Source organism: Clupea harengus, chromosome 23, assembly GCF_900700415.2.
Source record: "Clupea harengus chromosome 23, Ch_v2.0.2, whole genome shotgun sequence".
Lineage (NCBI taxonomy): Eukaryota > Metazoa > Chordata > Actinopteri > Clupeiformes > Clupeidae > Clupea > Clupea harengus.
The window spans coordinates 15,277,911-15,300,959 of record NC_045174.1 but is presented as its reverse complement, the minus strand read 5'-3'; the positions used below and the strand labels follow the sequence as shown (position 1 = coordinate 15,300,959).

General features: G+C 42.7%; 2 protein-coding genes and 1 long non-coding RNA gene across 3 annotated transcripts; 1 reads left to right on the top strand and 2 right to left on the bottom strand.

Annotated features, from left to right (window-relative positions):
- Positions 1 to 483: 483 nt before the first annotated feature.
- Positions 484 to 2,655, bottom strand: LOC116218654. Its single transcript, XR_004162962.1, has 3 exons — positions 2,556 to 2,655; positions 1,752 to 1,819; positions 484 to 931 (listed from the first exon to the last, which is right to left on the bottom strand). It is a non-coding gene; the product is annotated as an uncharacterized LOC116218654 (long non-coding RNA).
- Positions 1,753 to 12,829, top strand: ccndbp1 (cyclin D-type binding-protein 1). The gene is made up of 12 exons (XM_031561022.2): positions 1,753 to 1,950; positions 2,431 to 2,490; positions 2,662 to 2,741; positions 3,137 to 3,218; positions 3,556 to 3,652; positions 4,065 to 4,138; positions 7,278 to 7,354; positions 7,771 to 8,024; positions 11,415 to 11,475; positions 11,725 to 11,771; positions 12,074 to 12,110; positions 12,237 to 12,829. The coding sequence occupies exons 1-12, from the start codon at positions 1,863 to 1,865 to the stop codon at positions 12,306 to 12,308; spliced, it is 1,029 nt and encodes a 342-aa protein (XP_031416882.1). The 5' UTR covers positions 1,753 to 1,862; the 3' UTR covers positions 12,309 to 12,829.
- Positions 12,830 to 13,941: 1,112 nt separating this feature from the next.
- LOC105910508 (protein-glutamine gamma-glutamyltransferase 2-like) lies at positions 13,942 to 22,986 on the bottom strand. Its single transcript, XM_031561584.1, has 12 exons — positions 22,977 to 22,986; positions 22,325 to 22,495; positions 21,826 to 22,008; positions 21,507 to 21,625; positions 20,807 to 20,935; positions 20,362 to 20,539; positions 17,159 to 17,294; positions 16,810 to 16,919; positions 16,425 to 16,667; positions 15,667 to 15,969; positions 15,169 to 15,332; positions 13,942 to 14,083 (listed from the first exon to the last, which is right to left on the bottom strand). Exons 1-12 carry the CDS (start codon positions 22,984 to 22,986, stop codon positions 13,946 to 13,948), a joined length of 1,884 nt encoding a protein of 627 aa, XP_031417444.1. The 3' UTR covers positions 13,942 to 13,945.
- Between the last annotated feature and the right edge of the window lie 63 nt (positions 22,987 to 23,049).

Sequence of the window (23,049 nt, the reverse complement as noted above, 5' to 3'; positions counted from 1 at the left end):
AATATGGTGTTCAGTAACAAATTGTTGGATTTCATATTGCATGATGTGATACTGGAACAAGTTGGTCTTGACAGGTGTCATGACACATAGTATCGTGTTCATACGAGTGTTGTGGTGAACTGTTGGACGGGGAACGATGACAGAATGATACTAATACAACCGCGTAACCGCACACATGCAAAGCCAGTGGGAGAATACAAACAGGTGATTTAGGCCCTTTCAAGGCAACCTTCAAGGGGGAATGCTGTCTTGTGCTCTCCCTGTGGAAGAATCTCTAATGCACTCGCCTGAGACAGAGGGGCTCTGCACAGAAGATTCAATTGTTTCCTGGTTGGACTAAAGAAGGTCCCTGTCTGAAAAGCGTTCTGTAGCACAAAACATTCCTACTCTTGTGTGCAAACTTGCAGACTCTGCATCTGAAAGCAGATTTTTTGGGCACATCAGTTGATGACTTTGATGGATGCTTCTCTGGCCCTATCATCAAATCTGATCCATTACATGTTAAACCATGATTTGAGGTTATCATTGTACCATTGATGGTTATGACAGACAATCTCTCATCTGACATAAAACACTTAAATACACTGATTATTGTTTAAGATGGTTTCATAATAAGGGTTCAAATGCTTGCAATAATGTCATTTCTGACAGTAAAATTATGGTTTGTCGGATTCAGCATTCTAAAATTGGTCCTCATTAGCTGCCTGTGAGTATAGACTAACATAACATAGACATGTCAAACTGGAAACAAACAAGCAACTCAATCAAGATGTCTGACGGAGAACTGTTTTATTTCAGGTAAAGCCACCAACATCTAATTACATGTCAATTTTGAGAAGGCAAGAGCTCTCGGCAGAGAATGATGTAATATCTCCCTCTAGTGGCAATCCATGGAACTGGAAAATGGAACTGGAAAAACAATATTTCTTTCCTGCATATAGAAAAGAAGTCTGTCAAGAACTAAAACATAAAAATATGCCTATATGCATATACCCCTATGATAATATATGTCAAGCTAAATTACTATTTGTGAGAAGACATGAGGAGTTAGTGGCAAGTAGTTAAATAATGTGTTGTATTAACAGCATTTCTCCGGGATTACATCCTGAATTTCTTTCTCAAGTAGATTACTTTTCAAGACACATCTGTTTGTCTTTTTAAAAGATCCTTCTGTGAAAGCATCCTGCTTCTGATTCTCTATGCTTCTGCTTTCCTCCCAGGTGACTGTTGGTCCTGAGAACAATGTTGCAGTATAAATAAGAGATGAAGATCTTTATTTAGTCAAACATGTATGATAATTACAGTTCTCATGTGTCGAGATCCAAGAGATCACCCTCTGGGCATAACATTTAACATGTCTGAACAGTTTGGTGGTTTATTTTACATAACGAAGTTTGTTATTTGTTCAAACTTCCCAACTTTTCTGTTGCTAAACTGTCCGTCAACACCACCTAATTTGATTGGAATTCCTTAGGCCTCCTTTAGGACTCCTCCACAAAAACTTTTTGAGTTTTTATTAATTTATTAATATTATATGTACTGTGCCTTCTCGGAAAGTTAATTCTATATTCAACACCACAAAACAAAATGTAGGCTCTGGTCTGTATTCCTTAAAGAAGCTGGTTTTATATGAGCTACGTAATTAAGAGGCTTCACTGTTCACATTAGCAGTTTTTTTTAATATTAGGCTACAATGTCATTGTGCAATATCTATCGTCTAGAAGGCCTACATAAGTATACCACAGGCCCACCTGTGTACGTTGTGTTATCCAAAGTCTCCTGCAGATGGCGATGTTACGCTTGGTGACGGCTGTCCTGTCTGGGAAGAGAACACAACGAAGAAGCTCCATGTTGATGTCAACATGAGTGCAGACAACTCGTGTTCGGATATTTTAGTTCCTTTAAGAAACCTTTGTAACTCTGTTAAGTGCATACGAGATCGAGTAAAAGGTAAGGCTAATGTGCCAATTGATTTCTGTTTCCCCCCCTCATATTGGCAGTCATAAAATAGGCCTAATGATGCTAACGTCCAGCTAGTTAGCTACATATAAGGTTAGCTAGCTATCCTTGTCTGTCCCATCATCAATGGAGAGTATTAGCCTGGCAACCCATGTGTGTGGCGTATTTAACTCAGACCTTCACTGTCATTGCAGTCGTTAAAACTTATATTGACATGATAGTATTTCTAGAACTGGGAATGTGCTCAGTTCGACTACATCAATTAAATGAAGCCTAGTCTCAGTTAACACAAGTCATTGAAACTTTACTTGCTTCTTGTTAAGGTTACCGGAAAGCCACTGAAAGATCTTACGTTATTACATTGCCTGCTAGATTATTGATGTGACTCATACATTAAGTACTGTTTATGGTGCCATTGAATTCTGTCACTCTTCAAACGGTAAATATCTCATTTCACATTTGTTTTTGCAGATGGAGAATCTAGCGAGTGCAATGGTGATTTTAACACGGCAACTTTCTGGAACACTTTGAGTTGAGTTATTTTTCACAGTACTAGATCACACCATACCAGCGCTCTCAGCTTTCAATTCGTTTACCTGACCTGTTGTTTTGGTTGATATCATTGCATTGAATCTTTTTGCTGTTGCCACAAAGATGCCTTAGAAGTGCTGTGTTAAGGCTAACGTATTCTTTCCTGTTCAGTTCAGGCAGTGAAGGCCACATCCCAGGAGGCAACAAAACTCAGCCTGGCATTCTCTAAACCACCTGTACCTTCCTCTCAGGTCAGTAGACCTGCTACTACCTCTTTCACTTTCTCTGGCAAATTAACTGTGGGCAATATTATCCCAGCGATGCTGTCCTTACGATTAGGTTAAAGTGTGAATACACCCTAAAATGCTGTCAACTAAATGCATGCTGGGGTTCATTTGTATAAATATCTGCATTTTATGGGTTGAAAATGGCTCAACAGGCCATCTACTCTTTAAAATCATCCCAAAGGCCGATGTTGACGTACAGTCAACCGTTTGGGACTCCACGGGACTGCACATCTGCAGTGGCACAACCACAGACACACACACACACACACACACACTGCTCCTAGTTCTGCCATTCGTGGTAGCTGTAACAATGTGTGTGTCTGTATTTGTGTGTGATGTGTATTTATGTGGATAATCAGGATGCAGAGAAGCTGGCAGATTCCACCCAGCAGGCGGTGCTGGCGCTCTCTACAGTCTACTACTGGATACCTAAGACCCAAGGTGAGCGTCGCTATGGTAACATCACTCAGTAGCTATGGTGACACCACTCAGTAGCTCTATCCAGTTACTGCTGTACTACTGTGAGCATCGCTATGGTAACATCCCTCAGAGGTGACACCACTCAGTAGCTCTATCCAGTTACTGCTGTACTGCTGTGGGTTTTAGTGTGTTCAGACTTCTGAACTGTAAGAGTAGTATGCATCTGTGGGCTGGTTCAGATCCCTTACACACTACTTGTATCTCTGTTATGCTGACTTCTCTCCCTCCTGTGTTGTGTGGTGGTGTGTGTGTGTGTTTGTGTTTGTGTGTGTGTGTGTGTGTGTGTGTGTGTGTGTAGGTATAATTCTGAGAAGAGCGGTGAGAGATGCCACTGCAGATGTGCTTGAGGGAATGGTCCAGTTGCTCGACGTCATTCTCAACTCCCCCCTTCAGAGGTAGGACACACACACACACACACACACACACACACACATGCACAATTTCTCACAAACTTCTTATCATAAACAGAAATAGCATACTCCCAACTTCATACCAAAGGAACACATTCAGTCATTCAGTCCAGGTCCAAAATGACTTAGTTAACACATGCACACACCCCTGTTAATCTCCTGTGGTAAGGTGACCACACCCTCTGTCCCTCTGTAGATAGCCCCCCCACACACACCCATTGGCTACTCCCAAAAAGTTATGAACATCAAGTCATGTTTTTGTTTGTTTGTTTGTTGTTGTTGCTTACTATCAGTTTTATTCCAAATAGTTCCAGACTACGCATACATAGATACATTTATAAATATGTGGACCACTTGTGTGTAATCATCAGATCTGTGTTTTTTTATTTCTGTGTAGTTTGTCTCCGGAGCAGCTGATGTCCACAGGAGGAGTCTGGGCATCATGTGACCTGTTTGAGCAGCTGCCTAGAGGTGAGAAGGAGGCGCCTATATGGCGCTATAAGGAGGACAGGGGTCAAAGGTCATTAGTGCTCATGGCTGAAATAGAGATGGGATGGTTATGGCAACCTAATCTAGAGTCCATGAGTTTAATCCTGTGCACTTTCCATCAATTTCGTAAAATCGTCCTCTAGCTGTCCGCTCTGCATATGCACACTCAAAAAAAAAAAAAAAAAGGTGGTGTTCTGATGCAGTTCTGGCTCTGTCAATGGGAAATAAGCATAGTGCCTCGGATTGAACAATTCCAGCCAAACAAGTTTGTTCAGTCGCATAGAATGTGGTGGTGTCATTTATTTGGCTGCTGAGCTCAAATATCAACAACCTTTGACCAGGATGGCGGACACAGTCTTTAAAGCTGCTATTTTAATTCCTGTTTTTCCCTAATATATCCCTAGAGGGCAGTATTTCATTGCAGAGTGCTCTGGCAAACCTAGAGGTGATATAGGGTGCCCTTTAATTTGCATAAATTGCATGTATTGTGATTCCTTGTCCCAGCTTTTATGCACAAATGGGCATTTTGAAAGGCTGGAAATTTGTACTTAGAGGTGTCAATACTAGAATTAAACATTCCAAACTAAAACTTCTAGGCAGACCGCTGGTTGGTAGTTCACTTGTGTGGGAACATGTTAGACTTCATTAAATTATCTAGTAAATCATTATTCTTATGAGTGAATCGTTATTATACAACATAGCATAGCTACGTCAGTTATCGACCAGTTTGTTAAAAATCAGCTAGTCTGTTAACATGACAATGCGAACGTAGCCGATAACACACACGTGCCGCTATTTAACCCCGTTACGATAGTGTTGCCAAACCTTTAATCATGAGCTTGATATTAGGGCTGAACGATTTGGGAAAATAATCTAATTGCGATTATTTCCCCTAATATTGCGATTGCGATTTAATATGCGATTTTTTTAAATTTTATCCTCATTTTTTCCCAACAAATCATAATGAATGATTTAAATATGACCAGTGTAAAATATTATTTCCCACATTTGACATTTTTATTTAACTGCTCATTACAGAATCAAGAACAACAAATCGGTGGCTTTGCCACTGTGCACTTAAGTTATTTAAACAAAGTCATTGTAAGAATAAACACAAGGCATGCACTTTTTAAAAGAAAAAAAAAATCTTAAGAAATCTTAAGAAAAAAAAAGAAAAAAAAACTTTTTTTTTTTTTTTTTTTTTTTTTTTAGACCACGTTTTTAAATCGCGAACGTTGCGGTTATAAAATCGCGTTTTATCATATCGCGATTAAATCGCAAATGCAATTAATCGTTCAGCCCTACTTGATATGAGTGGAAATGTGACTGGAAGGCAAATTACCCATGTTTACAATCTGCATGGAAGTGCTGGACGCTATTCAGCTCCATAAGGCGAAGTAGAAGATGGATGTGATGATTGTGTGGAGTTCATCAATAGTTCTGGAGGTTGGTGTCTGTATGGTGTTGCTATTCAAAGCATCTTTATTTGAGCTTGTTTAAGTTTCAACACTGGGTCACAGAAGCAAATCATTTAGGATACAGGATATCTTGTCTTGGGGTTACATGGAGTGGATGTGTTGATCCATGTGATGCAGTGTGTGTGTGTGTGTGTGTGTGTGAGAGAAAGAGAGAGAGAGGGGGGGGGGGGAGAGAGAGAGTGCATGTGGGCAGATAAGAATGTGTGCGCTGGAATCAGACAAGAGCCTGGTCCAAAAAATAAACATGTAGTGAATGGGAGGCTTTGGAGTGAGTGGTAGGTGTTGAAAGCTACAGGGATGAAGCAAGAGGAAGGTTTGTGTGTGTGTGGGGAGGGGGTTTAAATGTTTTTAAAGTGGCGATTTACAGCCAAGTGGAATCTTCCTAATGGAAGAAACCAGCCTTCCATACCGCTGCAGCTCTCTTTCAATGAGAACATCTTTAATAAATGGTGGGACGTTCGAAATTATAACCTTCTTTGAGGGGGTAGTAAGTGGAAGTACAGGTGTAAGGGTGTTACGGATCACTACACCCTGTTCAATCACCTCTCTCGTTTTTTCAACCGTACCAAGAAAAAGAACAATCACGTTGTTCGTACGCGATGCTAATAACACTGCAAACCGCCAAACTGCATTCTTCCACAGATGCATCACACTGAACGTTAACACCATGACTCCTTGTCAATTTGTTGAAGTCCATTGTCCATTGTCAAGCAGTCACGCTTCCAGCGAAAGCTGGCGCAGAGAGAGAGAGAGGAGAGTGTGTGTGAACAGTTCATGTAGAAGTAAAAGGATATGTGTTTACTCAGACCTGAAGGGATTATCCTGTTTGGAAATGATTGATTGAAAGGTATTACCGTATGTACATACAACCCTTCCCACTGTGGCGGGTTGACGTCTCTTAAATCACATGGTGATGAAACACACTCCCGTCCTACCTCACGCCTGAAAAAGCTCAGATTTTCTTGTTACAGCAAGTGTCCTGACGTTACCTGAGGTCACCACCCACATCCCTCTGTTGTTTTGGGCCCCAGGCATTGGGTATCGCCCTCTACCCAACCCCACAATGACTACGTTTAGCAGAGCTTTAGCGCACAACGATGTCTCCGCAGTATGATGTTCTCAGAATTCTTCAAAGCACAGCACAGCACAGCACAGCACAGCACAGAATTCCGTAACTACTACAGGGCTACAGAAAAAACACACTTGAAAAACATTATAAAGTAGCTCTAGATCTCTGTATATCTCCGCTAGTATAGTTGATGTAAACGTGTCCATGGGAGGAAGGAGTGTGGACAATAGGCCTACTTGAGGGGGGAAATGTTGGGTGCAAAGGTGTATATGCATACAGCTGGGACAGGAAGGCCTCTGCTTGTAATAGCAGTCTGAATGCTAATAGGCCCAACTCCAGCCAAGTTGTTGGGACAGGAACGGAGCATGAACTAAAGTTATCCTCACCCTATCCTAACCCCTGTTGTCCTCAATCAGGAGTGCACTGTTTATGCTGGTTCATTTTATTGACCCGAGCTGTCAGATTTAATGATGGAGCTGTGCCTGTGTGTGTGTGTGTGTGTGTGTGTGTGTGTGTGTGTGTGTGTGTGTGTGTGTGTGTGTGTGCGCGCCTGTGTGTGTGTGTTCCACTCCAGATAACCGTCTCGCCGTGTTGGCAGTGTTGAACTCTTATCAGGGCGTGGTGAAAGACGCTATCGAGGAAATGGAGCAGGTGAGCCAGCAGCCGATCATCACTCTTAGTTTTGCGTGCCCAGCACTTCATGCACTGTGATGACACGTCAGCCTCTGGGTCCTCTTCCACTCCAAATACAGTGGGATTTCAAATCAAACTTTATTCATACGGCGCATTTCATACCAGGTGGTAACACAGTGCGCCTTTCTTGCTCTGCCAGTGCACAGGCATGTACACACATACAATACCATTCAAAAGTGTGGAATCGCTGACCAATTTCTTAATTTCTGAGAGAAAATCGTCACACTCTATACAATGTAATCACATGGGGCAAGCATCTGCATCAAAGTAAATCACTTGTTATCGCCACAGATCAATAAAAGTGTGCATCCATCAATTCGAGAATCTCTTCTAACCTCACCTTTTACCTTTTACCTTTTACCTCCGACCTCCAGGCTCAAGTTGAAAATCAGGACCCTTTTGGTGACATCCTCGACGACGAGGATCTGGACGCGCGCGGCAACCAGGACACATACTGGAGCGAGGCAGACCGGCAGCTGATGGCCCCCTGCCAGGGCCTGATGAAGGCGTCCTTGGCGTGCCTGAAGAAATTGAGCTCAGCTGTCAGGAACAACGGCAAAGCCGACACCCCCGACAACATCGCCCAACTGGACGACCTGGCAGACATCACCCATGACATCAGCCCCAGGTGTGTGTGTGTGTGTGTCTTTTAGTGGCATTATACCTGTCTGTATATGTGTTGGTTTTTAATGTATGTCTGTTTAAATATGTGTGCATGTCTGGGTATGCTTTTATGCCCGTGCATGTTTGCTATCATGCATGCTTTTCATGCTAGTACAAATTTGAATCTCGTATGAATGTGCTTATGTCTGAAAGTACATATATGTGTGCACTTGCATGTATGTGCAAGTGAGGACTTCTGTAAAGGGCTCACTGTCAACCTTTTCAGATGTGATCAGACTCGTAGGAACTCGTAGGAAAGTCAGGTGCCATTCTTAGACTGTCCTTGGCCAGTAACGGGGGCGCTAGCGAGTTTAACGCCTCTCCATCTGGATTGTTTTATTTGTTATTTTTAAAATGAATTACAAATGAAAATATTCCTTGATTTTTATATGTTGTAGTTAAGTTAAATCATTAATCGTAATTAGTGAGTTATTTGTATTTGTTTTCTGTTGTGTTGACTGTGTTGTGCCTGGAGACATTGCGCTTGAGATTTTCTACTGACTAAATACCGAACTACTTGAGGTGGATTCCAGTGATGTTTGGCCAAAATACTGTCAGTCCCTTGACAGAATGCAACGGTACAGTGGGCCCACGGTTTAGTATGTGTCACGTTTTTTGGGCCATGGTAACAGTATTGCCTCCAGACAAATAACTTTCTATTCAGAAAGATGGCAGGGGGTCTGAGTCAATTTGTTTTCAAGTTCTCTCTCTGATGTTTCATAGAGCTTTACTGCTGAAATGTGTGCAGGAGGGGACATTGTTACGCGGTTCATTTTTCCATCAGGTGACATAATCCTGTGTCGGTTACCACCGGAGAGGGCTGCAGATCTTTGGCTATAAATACTCCCACTGCTTTCGTTATTACCTCTGTGGGCGTGTGTGTGTGTGTGTATGTAAGTTGTATCTCTGGCAATCAGTCATTGTTCACACGCCTAACATCCATACCGTGTTACTGAGTTTACGGTTGCTGCACATAGAGATCAGTTGATTCACTTGTGTGTTTTTCCAACTTATTTAAGTCATTGTGTGTGCGTGCGTGCGTGCGTGTGTGTGTATGTAAGTTCTATCTCTGGCAATCAGTCATTGTTCACACGCCTAACATCCATACCGTGTTACTGAGTTTACGGTTGCTGCACATAGAGATCAGTTGATTCACTTGTGTGTCTTTCCAACTTATTTAAGCCATTGTGTGGGCTGTCGTGTTCGTTGACTTTGTGTGTGTGTGTGTGTGTGTGTGTGCTAGACTGACCCTGCATGTCGAAACAAGGCTTTAGTGTTTTACAGAGAGCAGAGGCAATACTAGTTTGAAAGGCAGCTGGAAGGTTTCAACTCTTTCTGGAGTGATCTAAATAAAAATGCTCTCCAAATTATTTTACATTTGTGTACATTCATTTAATGCAGACATTGAGAGGTGTTTATTAGAAATACTATATTATTAAGTATTTTCATACTATGATATTCATAAATAACTTAACAACAAGAACAACAACAACTCACTTAGAACTGACTGAACTTTCACTTGAATGTAGACTTTCTGTTTTGGGAAGAAACCAGCTAAGCGTGTCATTTTTTTCTGGCATTTAGCAGCGAGGTATTACATTCTTACAGCATTTTAATCTACTTGTTACTATCACAAGGTATTTTCAACAGATTAGTTATCTTACATCCTGGTTCATCCAGAGTTACAGTGAGTCGACCTATTCAGGCAAAAGGCCCCAGCAGCCATTGACTCAGGTGGAAGGAGCCATTCCTACATGTGTGACTCTTGAGTCAGAGTTGTCTTCTTCTTTTTTATCGCCCTGACCTTCACTTGACCTCTGCTGAGATGGCCCTCTGTAACTGTCTTAAGTCAGACACAGGCCATACAACTCACACAGTGAGGCTGCCACTAGTCATGTTGACTTTGAGATGCTTAAAGAGAAAAGTCTGTATTTTTTTAACCTTGGTCGACCAGAAGAACGAGAGATGACTATAGAAAGTAATTTTCTACAGTAAGGGAAAGGTGTCCGGTGCAGTTTGTTTGTTTGTCTGTCTGTAAGCAGGATTACGCAAAAACTACTGGCTCGATTTCCATGAAAGGTGTAGCATGGGCCAAGGAATAACCCATTTAATTTTGGAGTGGATTCGACTCATGGGGCGGCTCCACCAATTAAGTTTCACTTACGCTGACGTTGCGAGATGTGACATTTGGCCTTGGCGGAGGTCTGCGCTCTCTAAGTGGCCGTCTAGTTTCTTTGTTTTGTTTTTTGTTTGTCACAAATTGTTGTTGGAAGGCAACCGGCGAGAGATTGTTGCTCTCGCTAACGAGTGGACTCTTCTTGTTCCATCTGAGATAGGGTCGAGTCATGGTGACATAAATGGAAACGTCACGTTAGAACTGTTTCCACTCGAGTAGCCAACAGTGGCAAAGCAATGCAGACTCACCTTTATTTGTTTACAGTCTTCTTAAGCTCGTCATCGTGTTTGAATCAAGCGTCAAGTTGTAGCGTGTATCGTTGCGTCCCTATTTGCCCCAAAGGATTGCAAAGGTGAGGTTAGAAGAGGTGTGGAGATGATGGATGCACAATTTCATTGATCTGTGGCGAAAGTGGCTTACTTGAAGGATGCGGATGCTTGCCCCAAAGAATTGCATTGTATAGCCGCTTTGCAGTAGGCGGTTATAGCATTCTAACTCCGGACCGATTTCGATCATAAGTTTTCGACCCAAAGAGATGGGAAAATAGAGTGTAGGTTAAAAATACATACGTTTCCCTTTAAGGCCAATGGTCCACGGCCCAAGGCATTCTTCATTTAGTGACTCGGGTTCCCCCACCCCACCCTGTCCTGGAGGCTAGAATGCTGCTTCCCCAGTGCTAAATCCACCACCTTGTGTGTGTGTGTGTGTGTGTGTGTGTGTGTGTGTTTTGCAGTGTCGAATAGGCTGTCACTAGAGGTTTTGATTTTGAGTCGCTTCAGGCCCACATTTACTAACAGGGCGTTGTCCCTGCCCTTTGACCTGTCACTGCTCCAAGCACAGCTGATTTAACATTAGCATGGTTAGTATAGGTGTGTTTAGCACTATGCCAGGCTCCTCAACTGAACCAAGGAGTTTTGTCATGTTGATCTCTGCTGGTTCTGAAAAGGGTTTTTCATTGTGTACCCTACACAGATGGGTTCTGTCTTCCACCATCAGAGCTGTTTAAACGCTGATTAGTATTTCTTGAGTGTGTATACCAGCGTGTGATCTTTAGTATTAGCTGCTATTTGAGTGTGCGTGTGTGTGTGTTTGCGTGCGTCCGTGCGTGCATGTTTGACAGTTGTTATGTAATATGCTGCTGTGAATGCATACAATCAAGTTGTGTGTGTTTGCTTGCAGTGTGGATGACCTGGCCCTCAGTCTATATCCCCCCATGGATCATGCAGCAGTGGAACTCAATGTAAGTGTTGATCGATGCCAGTGAGTGAGTGAGTGAGTGAGTGAGTGAGTGAGTGAGTGAGTGAGTATCCTTTTGTCATGTCTGTCTGTCACCAGGTAATCTTTCAGTCACAGTATCTTCTCTGTGTACTTTCATAAAAGAAAAAGTGGTAGAGAAATACATTTGCAATCATTTTAAAGTGTGTGTGTATGTGTGGGCATGCGCCTGTGTATTATATGTTATTAATACCAGCTCTGTTGTGATTGACAGGCTTCTAAACTGGCCTTTGTTCTAAAGAAAGTCTTGGAGATCATCAGGTGTGTTTTTTCATATTCTTGTTTTGTGTGTGTGTGTGTGTGTGTGTGTGTGTGTGTGTGTGTGTGTGTGTGTGTGTGTGTGTGTGTGTGTGTGTGTGTGTGTGTGTGTGTGTGTGTGTGTGTGTGTGTGTGTGTGTGTGTTGTGAGACGGAAAACAGATGCTGCAACAGAAATACGATTATACTAGAGACTACAGTACATACTATAAGTACTACCATCATATTGGCCATTATTACAAAATTATAATGAGTATTACAGTAACCGCAGCTGTAATAATGTGATAATGATCGTCTCTCTCTCAGGGCGACCCATGTCTGCAGCGAGTCTGATTTGACTTGGGTCCAGTTTCTGGAGGGAGCAGTGGAACACAACCTACAGAAAGCCAGAAGAGCTGCTGAGGGCTCAGACTGAGCTGTGTGAGTGTGTGTGTGTGTGTGTGAGTGCAGCGAGTCTGATGTGACTTGGGTCCAGTTTCTGGAGGGAGCAGTGGAACACAACCTACAGAAAGCCAGAAGAGCTGCTGAGGGCTCAGACTGAGCTGTGTGAGTGTGTGTGTGTGTGTGTGTGTGTGTGTGTGTGTGTGTGAGTGCAGCGAGTCTGATGTGACTTGGGTCCAGTTTCTGGAGGGAGCAGTGGAACACAACCTACAGAAAGCCAGAAGAGCTGCTGAGGGCTCAGACTGAGCTGTGTGAGTGTGTGAGTGTGTGAGTGTGTGAGTGTGTGAGTGTGTGAGTGTGTGTGTGTGTGTGTGTGTGTGTGTGTGTGTGTGTGTGTGTGTGTGTGTGTGAGTGCAGCGAGTCTGATGTGACTTGGGTCCAGTTTCTGGAGGGAGCAGTGGAACACAACCTACAGAAAGCCAGAAGAGCTGCTGAGGGCTCAGCTGTGTGTGTGTGTGCGTGCGTGCAAGTGTGCGTGCGATTGTGTGTGCATGCGTGCATGAGGATTCATATCTGAGCACAGATGGGCTGTTATGAACTGTGTGTGTGTGTGCGTGCGTGCATGTGTGCGTGCGTGTGTGTATAGTAGGAATTCAAATTAAAAACTCAAGCTAAGGCAGATCTTCCATCTCTGCGTGTATGTTTATTACCCAAATCAAATAAACATTACCAAAAGAATCAGAATACGCAGAAACAGAAACAGAAGAAACACAGACAGACACAGAAATAATCTGTTTGTAACAATGACCAGAAAAACATGCTCCATTACACTCAAACACTTATACATGAATTACGGTGAAAATGACAGAAGTTACACCTCAGCTTACACCTCATGAAGAAAATCCATATCCCAGAATTTACTGGTACATAAAGACAGCATGTCATATACTATGTTATCCAAATAATCCCCAAACTTCGTGATTACACAGAAAACCTATCAAATATTAAAACCTGTGAAGTTACACACACACACACAAGCTCAAACTCAAGCTCAAGACTTTAGATGAAAAATCTTTAAGCTTTAAGGACTGGCTAAAGAGCATAAATATACATATACAAGAGCATCTAAATATACATAGCCGTTCATGTATACACAGCTACACCTCAAATATGTCCTTCCTCTTCAGAGTTTAGGACGGTGTAAGCCTGTGTGTCGTGCGGTCGTGCGTCGTTCTTTATTTTAACTCCAAGGTGTTCCTAGGGTTATGTCAGGATCGCTTGTCATCGGCATCATGCGCGGGACAGAGCTGTAGCTCTCCGTTGGCAGCTTGTAGCTGAATGATCAGTCATCACAACAATAGGCTATTTTAATATGCTTTAGTATGGTATGATATGATATGACATGGTATATGATGTGTGATACCAACATTGATACAAATATATGCGCAGTGGTGAGCTATTGTTGCACAGTGTATGATTGGGTAGGTGTTACTCACAATGGCTCGTTGGGGACTCCGCACCATCTATCATCCTGCTGTGGTTTGATGTTCAGGGTGCAGCTTGCTTTGATGTCCCTGAAGGCGCTGCAGTCAAAATATGCCACCAACTTCCGCAAGCCGGCTCGGTAAGGTCTGATATGCATTGCTACACACAGATGGTAGCCTGGGTCGACGTCTGAAACTCTACACGCACACATGTGTAAGGAGTCATAAAGTAGTGGTTGCTGGAAAGTTCTGTTGTTTTGTAGGTTGATGTAATGATGAGCCCAGCAGAGTGTGTGTGTGTTTTTGTATGTGCTTACTTGGTCTCCATTGTGCCAAACAGCAGCCCGCTGCCCTTCAGAGAGATGGAGCAGTGTTTGAGTGTGACGGACAAACGGTTGTGAAAAGTGATGAGTGCCGTCACCTCACTGTACTGCTCACAGCTCTCCTGTGTCTAAACCACAAACATGAAAACATGTTTGGAAATTACAGTATTAGACTAGAGATGCATTTTCACAAGGAAATGCAAAGTGTGATTGGTTAATAGTAGCCTACTCTTGCCCAGCATATGACAGATTATACAGCCCCAATGCTGATTATTATAATTATGAGTATACAGCACACAGTACGCGTTAAGATGAATAAAACAGTATTCAAAATGAGTTGACAGTCATTTACTGTGTGCAATAAGCTACTTAAAGACCAATTCTGCCAGAATTGGCATTTTTTGCCACCGAGTGTCCCCTAAAGTTAAAAAGTGTAGCTCACTTTTACCAATCGCACTATAACAATAACATATCTCAATATTTATTTTAAATTAAATAGATTTCGCGACGAGGATTTGTGTTGGTCATACAGTTTTTCGACCGAGACCTCACTCCCTCTTCAAATTGAGGTTTTCCCGGCCCTCACAGCTGACGACAGGGACGACAGAGTTAGGAGATGTTCACGAGGTTACGGGTCCTGACAGATCATACTTGATCACATCGGTAATGTTTTTGCTAATTTTGGCTGATCTGCTTTAACCACACGTAGCAAAGGTAAATCATGGAAGGGCGGAGTTGGGGAACATTTTATCCACCACACTTGTATCAGCTAATTTTGCGTGTGGGTAAACACAACGGGAAAAAACCGTGTTTCAGTTGAAATCCAAACAAGACACCAGTCGTAATCTGGACACCCACCTGTGCTGAAATATGTAAGCTTGATTTATTGAAGATTGTTTGATCTATAAATGTTTATAACCGTTTGTTTTTTGTCTTTCATTTTTTAATCGCGGGGGCGGAACTAGAGGAGAATACAGAATGGCATCATACCCTTAACGGAAATGAAGCCAAAATGTGTGAAAATGAGAGCTGTCATATGTTGTAATTAGAGCCAACTTCTGCGCAGTATGTGCTTTTTTGAGCCAAAGCGTGCATATTAAACAGTCGTTCAAGTCCACCCAGAACCAACCCAAGTCTGTCACAAGCACTACTAATGAAAGAGCCGTTTGTTCACGTATACAGTGTGTTCCATGAGCCATGAGTCTGGGCCTACTTCAATGTTGAGCTTGAGGCTCTGCAGGGTGATGTCCTCGTCTGTGAAGTACACCTCTCCTGGGTGCTGCTTGTCCCTCACCACAGCAGAGACCTTCAGACTGTCGTTGTCCAGCATCTTGGTCCCATATAAGGAGAATGGGATCCAGATGGGAATCTTATGGTCTGTTCACACACACACACACACATACACACACACACACAGTAGGTGACATTGCTGAGGTATATCTGCTTGCAGATGATTATATTAACACAGTACCATTGTCTCTACTTGTTGTAGCTGAATGTAGAACATTTATAACTTTGCAATCAACATCTACCACCTGTGCTACCAGCCAAACACCCTCACAAAGTGACATTGATCACATCTTCTTGCTGATAAATTTCAGATGAAAATGGTTCAATAATTTGTGCTTTGAATCATATGTGTGTTTATTTAACCCCAGTGTATAAAATGTAAAATTTTCATAACTTTTGTAACTCGTAAGTAAAGACCCACCTTGCCTGGGCTGCAGTCTGACGTTCTCCACGGCGCTCCACACCTGGCAGTCAGGCACACCTGTGTACCTCATGGCCTGGGCGATCAGGTGCACGCTGAGCTCTCGCGGAGCCGAGTGTTTGCTGGACAGGGTCAGGCACAGCTCCAGGTCCTTCCCGTTGATGGCCAGGCCCGTCTCTGTGATCTGCAGTGTCACCTTGGGGGGCTTCTGGGGTACCTGCGGTGCCGGGAGGACACCGCACCACTTGGTCATCTCGCCTCGCCTGACAGCCTCCTCATAAACACGCCTCTCCCTTTGAGAGCCTAGGAGGAGAGGCACTACAATCAGTTTGTGTAGCAAGAATATCTGCCAACTGAAACTACGTTTATTCCTCAACCCCTCACTCAAGCTTGCTAACAGCATGTATGGCAATGGCTGATGGATTGACCTTAGAGACATAGGCAGTGCTGGCCCTTCACAGAAAGGGTCCCTTGGTGAGATCCTGTTCGCTTAAGGAGATTGTAGGTGGTTAAGAGTGTATGTCATTGGGTAGGAAGAGTGAATGCCATTGTTCTTTCTTGTGAAAAAAAACCCCACTTTTCTCAGGACACTTACAATCAGATTATATTAAGTTAACAGAATGAAATGGTATGTGTGAAGTGTGCTAAAGCCAGTAGTCTGTGTGAGCCAGTGTGTGTGCTGGTGAGGTCTGTGTAAGCCAGTGTGTGTGCTGGTGAGGTCTGTGTAAGCCAGTGTGTGTGTGTGATGTTCCCCTCACCCTCTGGGTATTTGTAGCTGGCTGTGATGTCCTCCCGTCTGTCTGCGCCTACAGCTTTAGTGCTGATGTTCTGGCCAACATTACTGGTGTCAGTGTGGAGTCTGTGCTTTGTGCCGTCTCTCATGAGCATCCAGGTGACTTGATCGGCGTTCACTTCAGCGAAGACGAACGGCACATCGTACTTCAGGTCGGTGTGTCCCTCCAGAACAGCCTTCACAGGGCACGGACCACAGCAGAACACTCCTAAGAGACAAGAGGGATTTCTGAGACTGTGGCATGTGTCTATCTGTATTTATTTCTCTTTCTCTCTTTCTCTCTCTCTCCCTCTCCCTCTATCTCTCTGTCTCTCTCTCTTTGAGTGTGTGTGTGCGTGTGTGTGCCAGACCTTCACTCTTCGCCTGTGGGGTGGGGTCCAGCACCTGCCAGCCATCGTATGTTGAATCCCCACAGAGGTCCGGCCGCTTCATCCATCCCTCTACCCATACGTGGAAGTTCCTGAAAGAGACAGAGAGAAACTTGTTAGCCACGTCACAGATAATGGCTGTCTTTCATCGAATGTCTCTCAGCTGGTGACTGGGTGCTACTCAAAATGTTTATACCATGTCTTCCACTTCATTAGCTACTATAGTATTCTTCTGTGTCATGAAAAACTTGGAGCGTCAGTCTTGTTCCATGAGGTTTTGTTACAGCCATGTGCATATACATTGTACTTGCTTTCAGGTAAAGACACTCACCAAACACTGTCAGGGCTTTCCTTAGGCTGGAGTCCATTGTCTGAATAGTATTCATCAATGGTCAGGCTTTTGTCAGTGTCGTGTGCAGACTGGAAATTGGTGACCACGCGACATGGGATTCCGAGACACCTCAACACTGAGACACACAGACACAGGCGCAGACGCAGGCACAGGCGCAGACGCAGACGCAGACACAGACATAGAAAGTGTGAGAGAGAGAGAGAATGACAAACAAGTAAGAGCCAATAGATACCAACTGTCCATAATGTCTTGTGGAACTAGAAAATGAACCGTAGTAAACAGCATGGATGGAAAGGCTATAGTAGAGGTGATGTAATAATTCTCATCCTGTGGGGAACGCTGACATCTTTTAATACATGGTCTAGGTTGTTTTAGTGTGATTACTAGCATGTGACAGTGAAAAGTACAAGGAATTTCATATTTTGTCCTGTCTCTCAACTCTCTTCCTGCAATCCAAACAGACTATTTTCTATTAGAATCAGAGCCCTTATTAGGCGTTTGTAGGTAAGGTGTTATTACTAGAGCTGGGCAACGATTACAAATTTTAATAGCGATTAAACGCATGATTTCCCTGATTAATCGTGATTAATCGCATTTGTATACGCAAAATCCAATAATTAATTCAAAAGTAGTGTATAGCGCACTTTTATTTTAAATGTTCTGCCATATGAACAAAAGTGCCATAACATTTGTTGTGCAAACACTTTTAACATCAGCATTTTAATACAGTAGCAGTTCAATAAAATATTCAGTTTAAATCTCAACTTAAACAATGTTATCAAAGCAAATACAAAATTAAAGCTCATTGCCACTGCCAGGGCAGTTTGTCAATTCCTAGAACTTGACACTGTTATTTTAAATGTACTGCCATATGAACTAAAGTGCCATAACATTTGTTGTGCAAACACTTAACGTCAGCATTTTTATATAGTAGCAGTTAAATAAAATAAATACTTTGTGTAATTTGCAATTATCACATGTATGTATATATATATATCTTTGGCGATTTTAGCCTAACTATCGAGATTCTAAGTAACATACTTGGTAATCCACGTAGATCATAAACCCTTGAATATACAAACGACTCAATTAAATCGGTTGAGAAATGTAAACGCTATAGTGCTTTTTATCCAGCTTCACTGCAGCTCCACCGTTCACTTGCGTTTGTTTACACTCCAGCCTTTACCTTCCCAAGATGGCGGCGAGTTGGCACGTCGCAGCAATCATAATCATATATATATACAGTGCCCTCCACAATTATTGGCACCCTTAGTGAATGTGACCAAAACAGGCTATGAACAAATATGTCTTTGCTGTTTATCCTCTCTGTCTTTTACTCAAAATATTCACAAAGATAAAATTATTGAAAGAATCATTTTTTTTTTACATTAAATAAAATATTTTTCTCCAAAACATGGGTGCCACAATTATTGGCACCCCTAGAAAATCTTATAATTAAAATCTAACTGAAGTATATTACCAGTCATGTTTTACATTTTTAAGTTCACCTGTTTGATTAGGAACTCTTTAGTGGTCAACCATGACTTCCTGTTTCACTCGGGTATAAATATGAAGTGACACAGGCCAAATACCCTTAGTCGTTCATCAAGATGGGAAAGACAAAAGAACACAGTGTCGAAGTGCGACAAAAAGTTGTTGAGCTGCAGAAATCCGGAAAAGAATATAAGAAAATATCTTAACAGTTGAAAATTTCCACAATCAGGGCAATAGTTAAGAAGTTCAAAGCGACAGGAGATGTAAGGAATCAGCCTGGAAGAGGACCTATCTGTAAATTGACCCCACGCACCGTGAGGAGGATGGTTCGACTGGCAAAGGAATCTCCAAGGATCACAGCTGGAGAATTGCAGAGGTAAATTGAGTCCTGGGGTCAGAAAGTCTCCAGAACTACCATCAGACGCCACCTCCATCACCACAAGTTGTTTTGGAGGGTTACCAGAAAAAAGCCTCTGCTGTCAATCAACAACAAACTAAAGCGCCTACAGTTTGCCAAATGTAAGTCAGACTTTCAATGGGACCGACTTATATGGTCAGATGAGACCAAAATAAAGCTTTTTGGCAACAAACATCAAAGGTGGGTTTGGCGTAGACAGAAAGATAGCCATACAGAAAAGCACCTCATACCCACTATGAAGTATGGTGGCGGATCTTTGATGTTGTGGGGCTGTTTTTCTTCCAAAGGCCCTCAACATCTTGTTAGGATACATGGTATCATGGTCTCCATCAAATACCAGCAGATATTAAATGAAAACCTAACAGCCCCCTCTAGGAAGCTTAAAATGGGCCGTGGTTGGACCTTCCAGCAGGACAATGATCCGAAGCACACCTCAAAATCAACACAAAAATTGTTCACCGACCGCGGAATAAAGGTTTTGCCATGGCCATCACAGTCCCCCGACCTAAACCCCATAGAAAATCTGTCGGAAGAGCTGAAGCCGAGTATACAAGCGTTGACCTACGAATCTGAAGGATCTGGAGAGATACTGTATGTAGGAATGGTCTCAGATCCCGTGCCATGTGTTCACCAACCTCATCACGCATTATAGGAGAAGACTCAGAGCTCTTATCTTGGCAAAGGGAGGCTGCTCAAAACATTAAATTAAGGGGTGTCAATAATTGTGGCACACCTGTTTTGGAGAATAATATTTATTTAATGTCAATGTTTTTTTTTTCTTTCAATAATTTTACTTCAATGAAAAGGTAGGATTTTTGTGAATATTTTGAGTGAAAGACCAAGAGGATAAACAGCAAAGACATATTTCTTCATAGCCTGTTTTGGTCACATTCACTAAGGGTGCCAATAATTGTGGAGGGCACTGTATGTCTATGGCAGCAATGCCCTTCTCCATGTTTGTTTATCCGCCCATTCTTTTCTTTTCCGGTTCCGCAGCAGACTTTTACAAAATAAACACCACCTTCCTGCAGTCTAAACAGACTGTCCTCAGTCAGGAGCATGGAGCAGCGTTTTGAGCAAGTTGGCGACTTGTCGCAGGCATCCAATCATAACCCTATAGGAACCGGTCATGTGATTGCACGGGACGGCAACATTGCTCATAAAGCTGCCCCATGTATATACACTTTAGGACAAAGTGTTATAAAGCCACTCAATGTCCTACCCATAACCTAACTTATCCTCATGAGTAGCCGACTGTTCTGGTTCACACCTGTGCACATGACTGCCGCAAACACCCAGCACTGGCCGTACTTCACGGGGCTGAAGTTGGAACTGTACCAACGCTGCAGGATTTCCACGCTGTCGTCCCAATGGGATGGGGCCACACCGCCGGAGTACGGTGGCTGCCAGAGGCCAGCCAGTACACCATGGTCACCATTAGAATTTATCTGTGGAAAAGAAAACCAAGTCAGTCAAACCGGTTTGACCTTGTTTTGTGTGCATGTTAAAACTTTGTGTGTGCGTGTGTTTTGTGTTTGTGTGTTTTTGTACCACGGACAACCATCTTATTTATTTTCAGCAGAATCTAAATTTGGAAAAACAGAACCTTAATTTCCTCACCATAAAATTTAAATTTAAAATACAGTGTTAATGAAGAGGGGTCATCTTTGTTGTTGGGGGTGTGTGAGTGTGTGTGAGAAAAAATCTGTTCATACCATAGCACTGACCACCCTCGCTACATAGATGGGGTTGCAGCGGGCAGAGAAATCCTCAGCAGGGTCCCTCAGACACTTGGGGTTCATGTCCAGCAGCTTCATGCAGATGTCCACCATATCCTCCTCAAACTGAGACAAAAAAAGACAGCATCCACAAACACCCTGTACCCATGGGACAGAAGTGACCACTGAGGCAAGTGTGGATACTGATGCAGCCCAGTACCCTCAAACCAGCAATTTCACATTAGAGCAGTACTTGGGCACCGTAGCGATTAGTACTTCAATTCAGTTCAATTTATTGATTTATATAGTGGCATTAACATGAGCATTGTCTCAAAGCACTTCACAGAGCTGAACCCGTGTCGTGGAGATGAAAACGTCTTAAATAACTTCCCAAGGCAAACAGGTTGTGAAGGTAATGAGATCTGGCTCCTCCTGTCCTTTCCTGTAGGTCATGGTCTGGTCTATCCAATCAGAATTGGCTATGCCCAATGGGTTTTTGTCCCACCTCTTTCTTGTGCAGCTTTTCTAGCCATCCTAGGTCTTCCACCATTATCTTTGTTTAGGTCGGTCATATTGACCATTCTTGCGATAATAGTGGCCAGCCAGCTAACAATGCTGACTGTTCCTGGGATAATGGTGGCTTGCCTCTCTTGGTGAAACCTGCCATAAAACCTAAGGACGTGAGGTGTATGTATACCTGTCCATAGTTCCAGTCCCTGGAGCCAATGTAGTGCCGTGTCCCTGTATAGATGATGCCTTGCTCAGCCATCACATACTCCTGCCTTTCTGCCTCTTCGGGGAGGTACACCCAGTCCTCTTTACACACACACACATATATACTTTATGCACATATATATTATATATACATATATTTCTTATTTCTCTTTTGACTGATTGACTTTTAAAAACTTGATCACCTGTTTTCACTAAAACATACATTTGTTTACATTATATGTACAATGCACATACTTAGTGTTCTTTACTTTTCTACCCAATGTGTTTTGGGAAGTGTATACCTGCACACCAGGGGTTGAACAAGAGCACCAGGTTTGTGAGTAGTTGTGGGACAGCATTCTCCGACCCCAGCCTGAAGGACAGCTTGTAGGAGCCCACACAGGCGTCCGCTGGGCTGGTGATTCCCATGGTGAAAGAAGAGGAGCAACTCTCCACCAGCTCTACTTTCCATCTCCCCTTCCCACCTAGATGCCACGGAAAACCAAACATGCTGCGCGTACCCTTTGACTCTGAGGGGCTGGGTCCTAAAAGGCAAGATTAAATCACTCTTTTTTACATACATTAACTTATCATAACATACATAGCAGGTTGGAGAAAACCTTAAAGGTTAGAGAGGTCCTTGAACATGCCAGGCAGTGTAGATGTTTTTTATTCAGACAACAGAGGTTGAGAGTTTTCAGTGGCCAATGATTTACACTCATAGGGCCTATATGTAGACAGGCCATACACTGATATTTCATACGGGTCATAATTGCTTTGAATCTTAACACATAAACATACCGGTTTCCACGGTAAGGAACACCGTGTCGGTTTCCGGTAGGACCTTCCGTGTGGTGTACAACGTCAGCTGAAAGCGCTGGCCGCGTCGCAGCATCAAGCGGTTCACGCTGATTTCGTTGGTGCGGTGCTCCGTGTTGTTCCTCTCAACGTGAAGCTCAAGCTTAGTAATGTCTTGGAAGCATTGCGCAAAAGCACATGATACATACGAGACAAAAGCTCTTTACATTCTTTAAGCAAACTATTCTGAACCATTTTGTAGGCACTATATTTGATTGTTTTTTCTGACAATTAGCCAATTATGTGAACGTATCAAATATTTGGTTATTTCTACTCTGATATAAGATTAAATATTTTGAAACTTTGTTGTGTTTACATCAAACTAATCAAACATTTGCTTATTGTGGGATCCGTCTTAAACATTCTCTGAATATTTCAATATAATCGAATATTTTTGAAAGATTTGCTAAATGTCTAAATTGTGTTAAATAAAGAAACTTTTTTAGCATTTGCAGACAAAACCCAGACCTGTTTTTATTAAAGTATAAACATATACTGACAGTAGCCTATTTAAAATAGAGCTTTAAAATATGCTTTTAAGCCTTGGCTGTATTACTGTATACTTATAAGCATCCTGAAGTAATGAGGGACTCACCAAGCGCCATCTCAGCAGCTGTGTGTCTCTGTGGTGTCTTCCTTGGATGAAGATGTAGCCTGCTCAGTGTGTC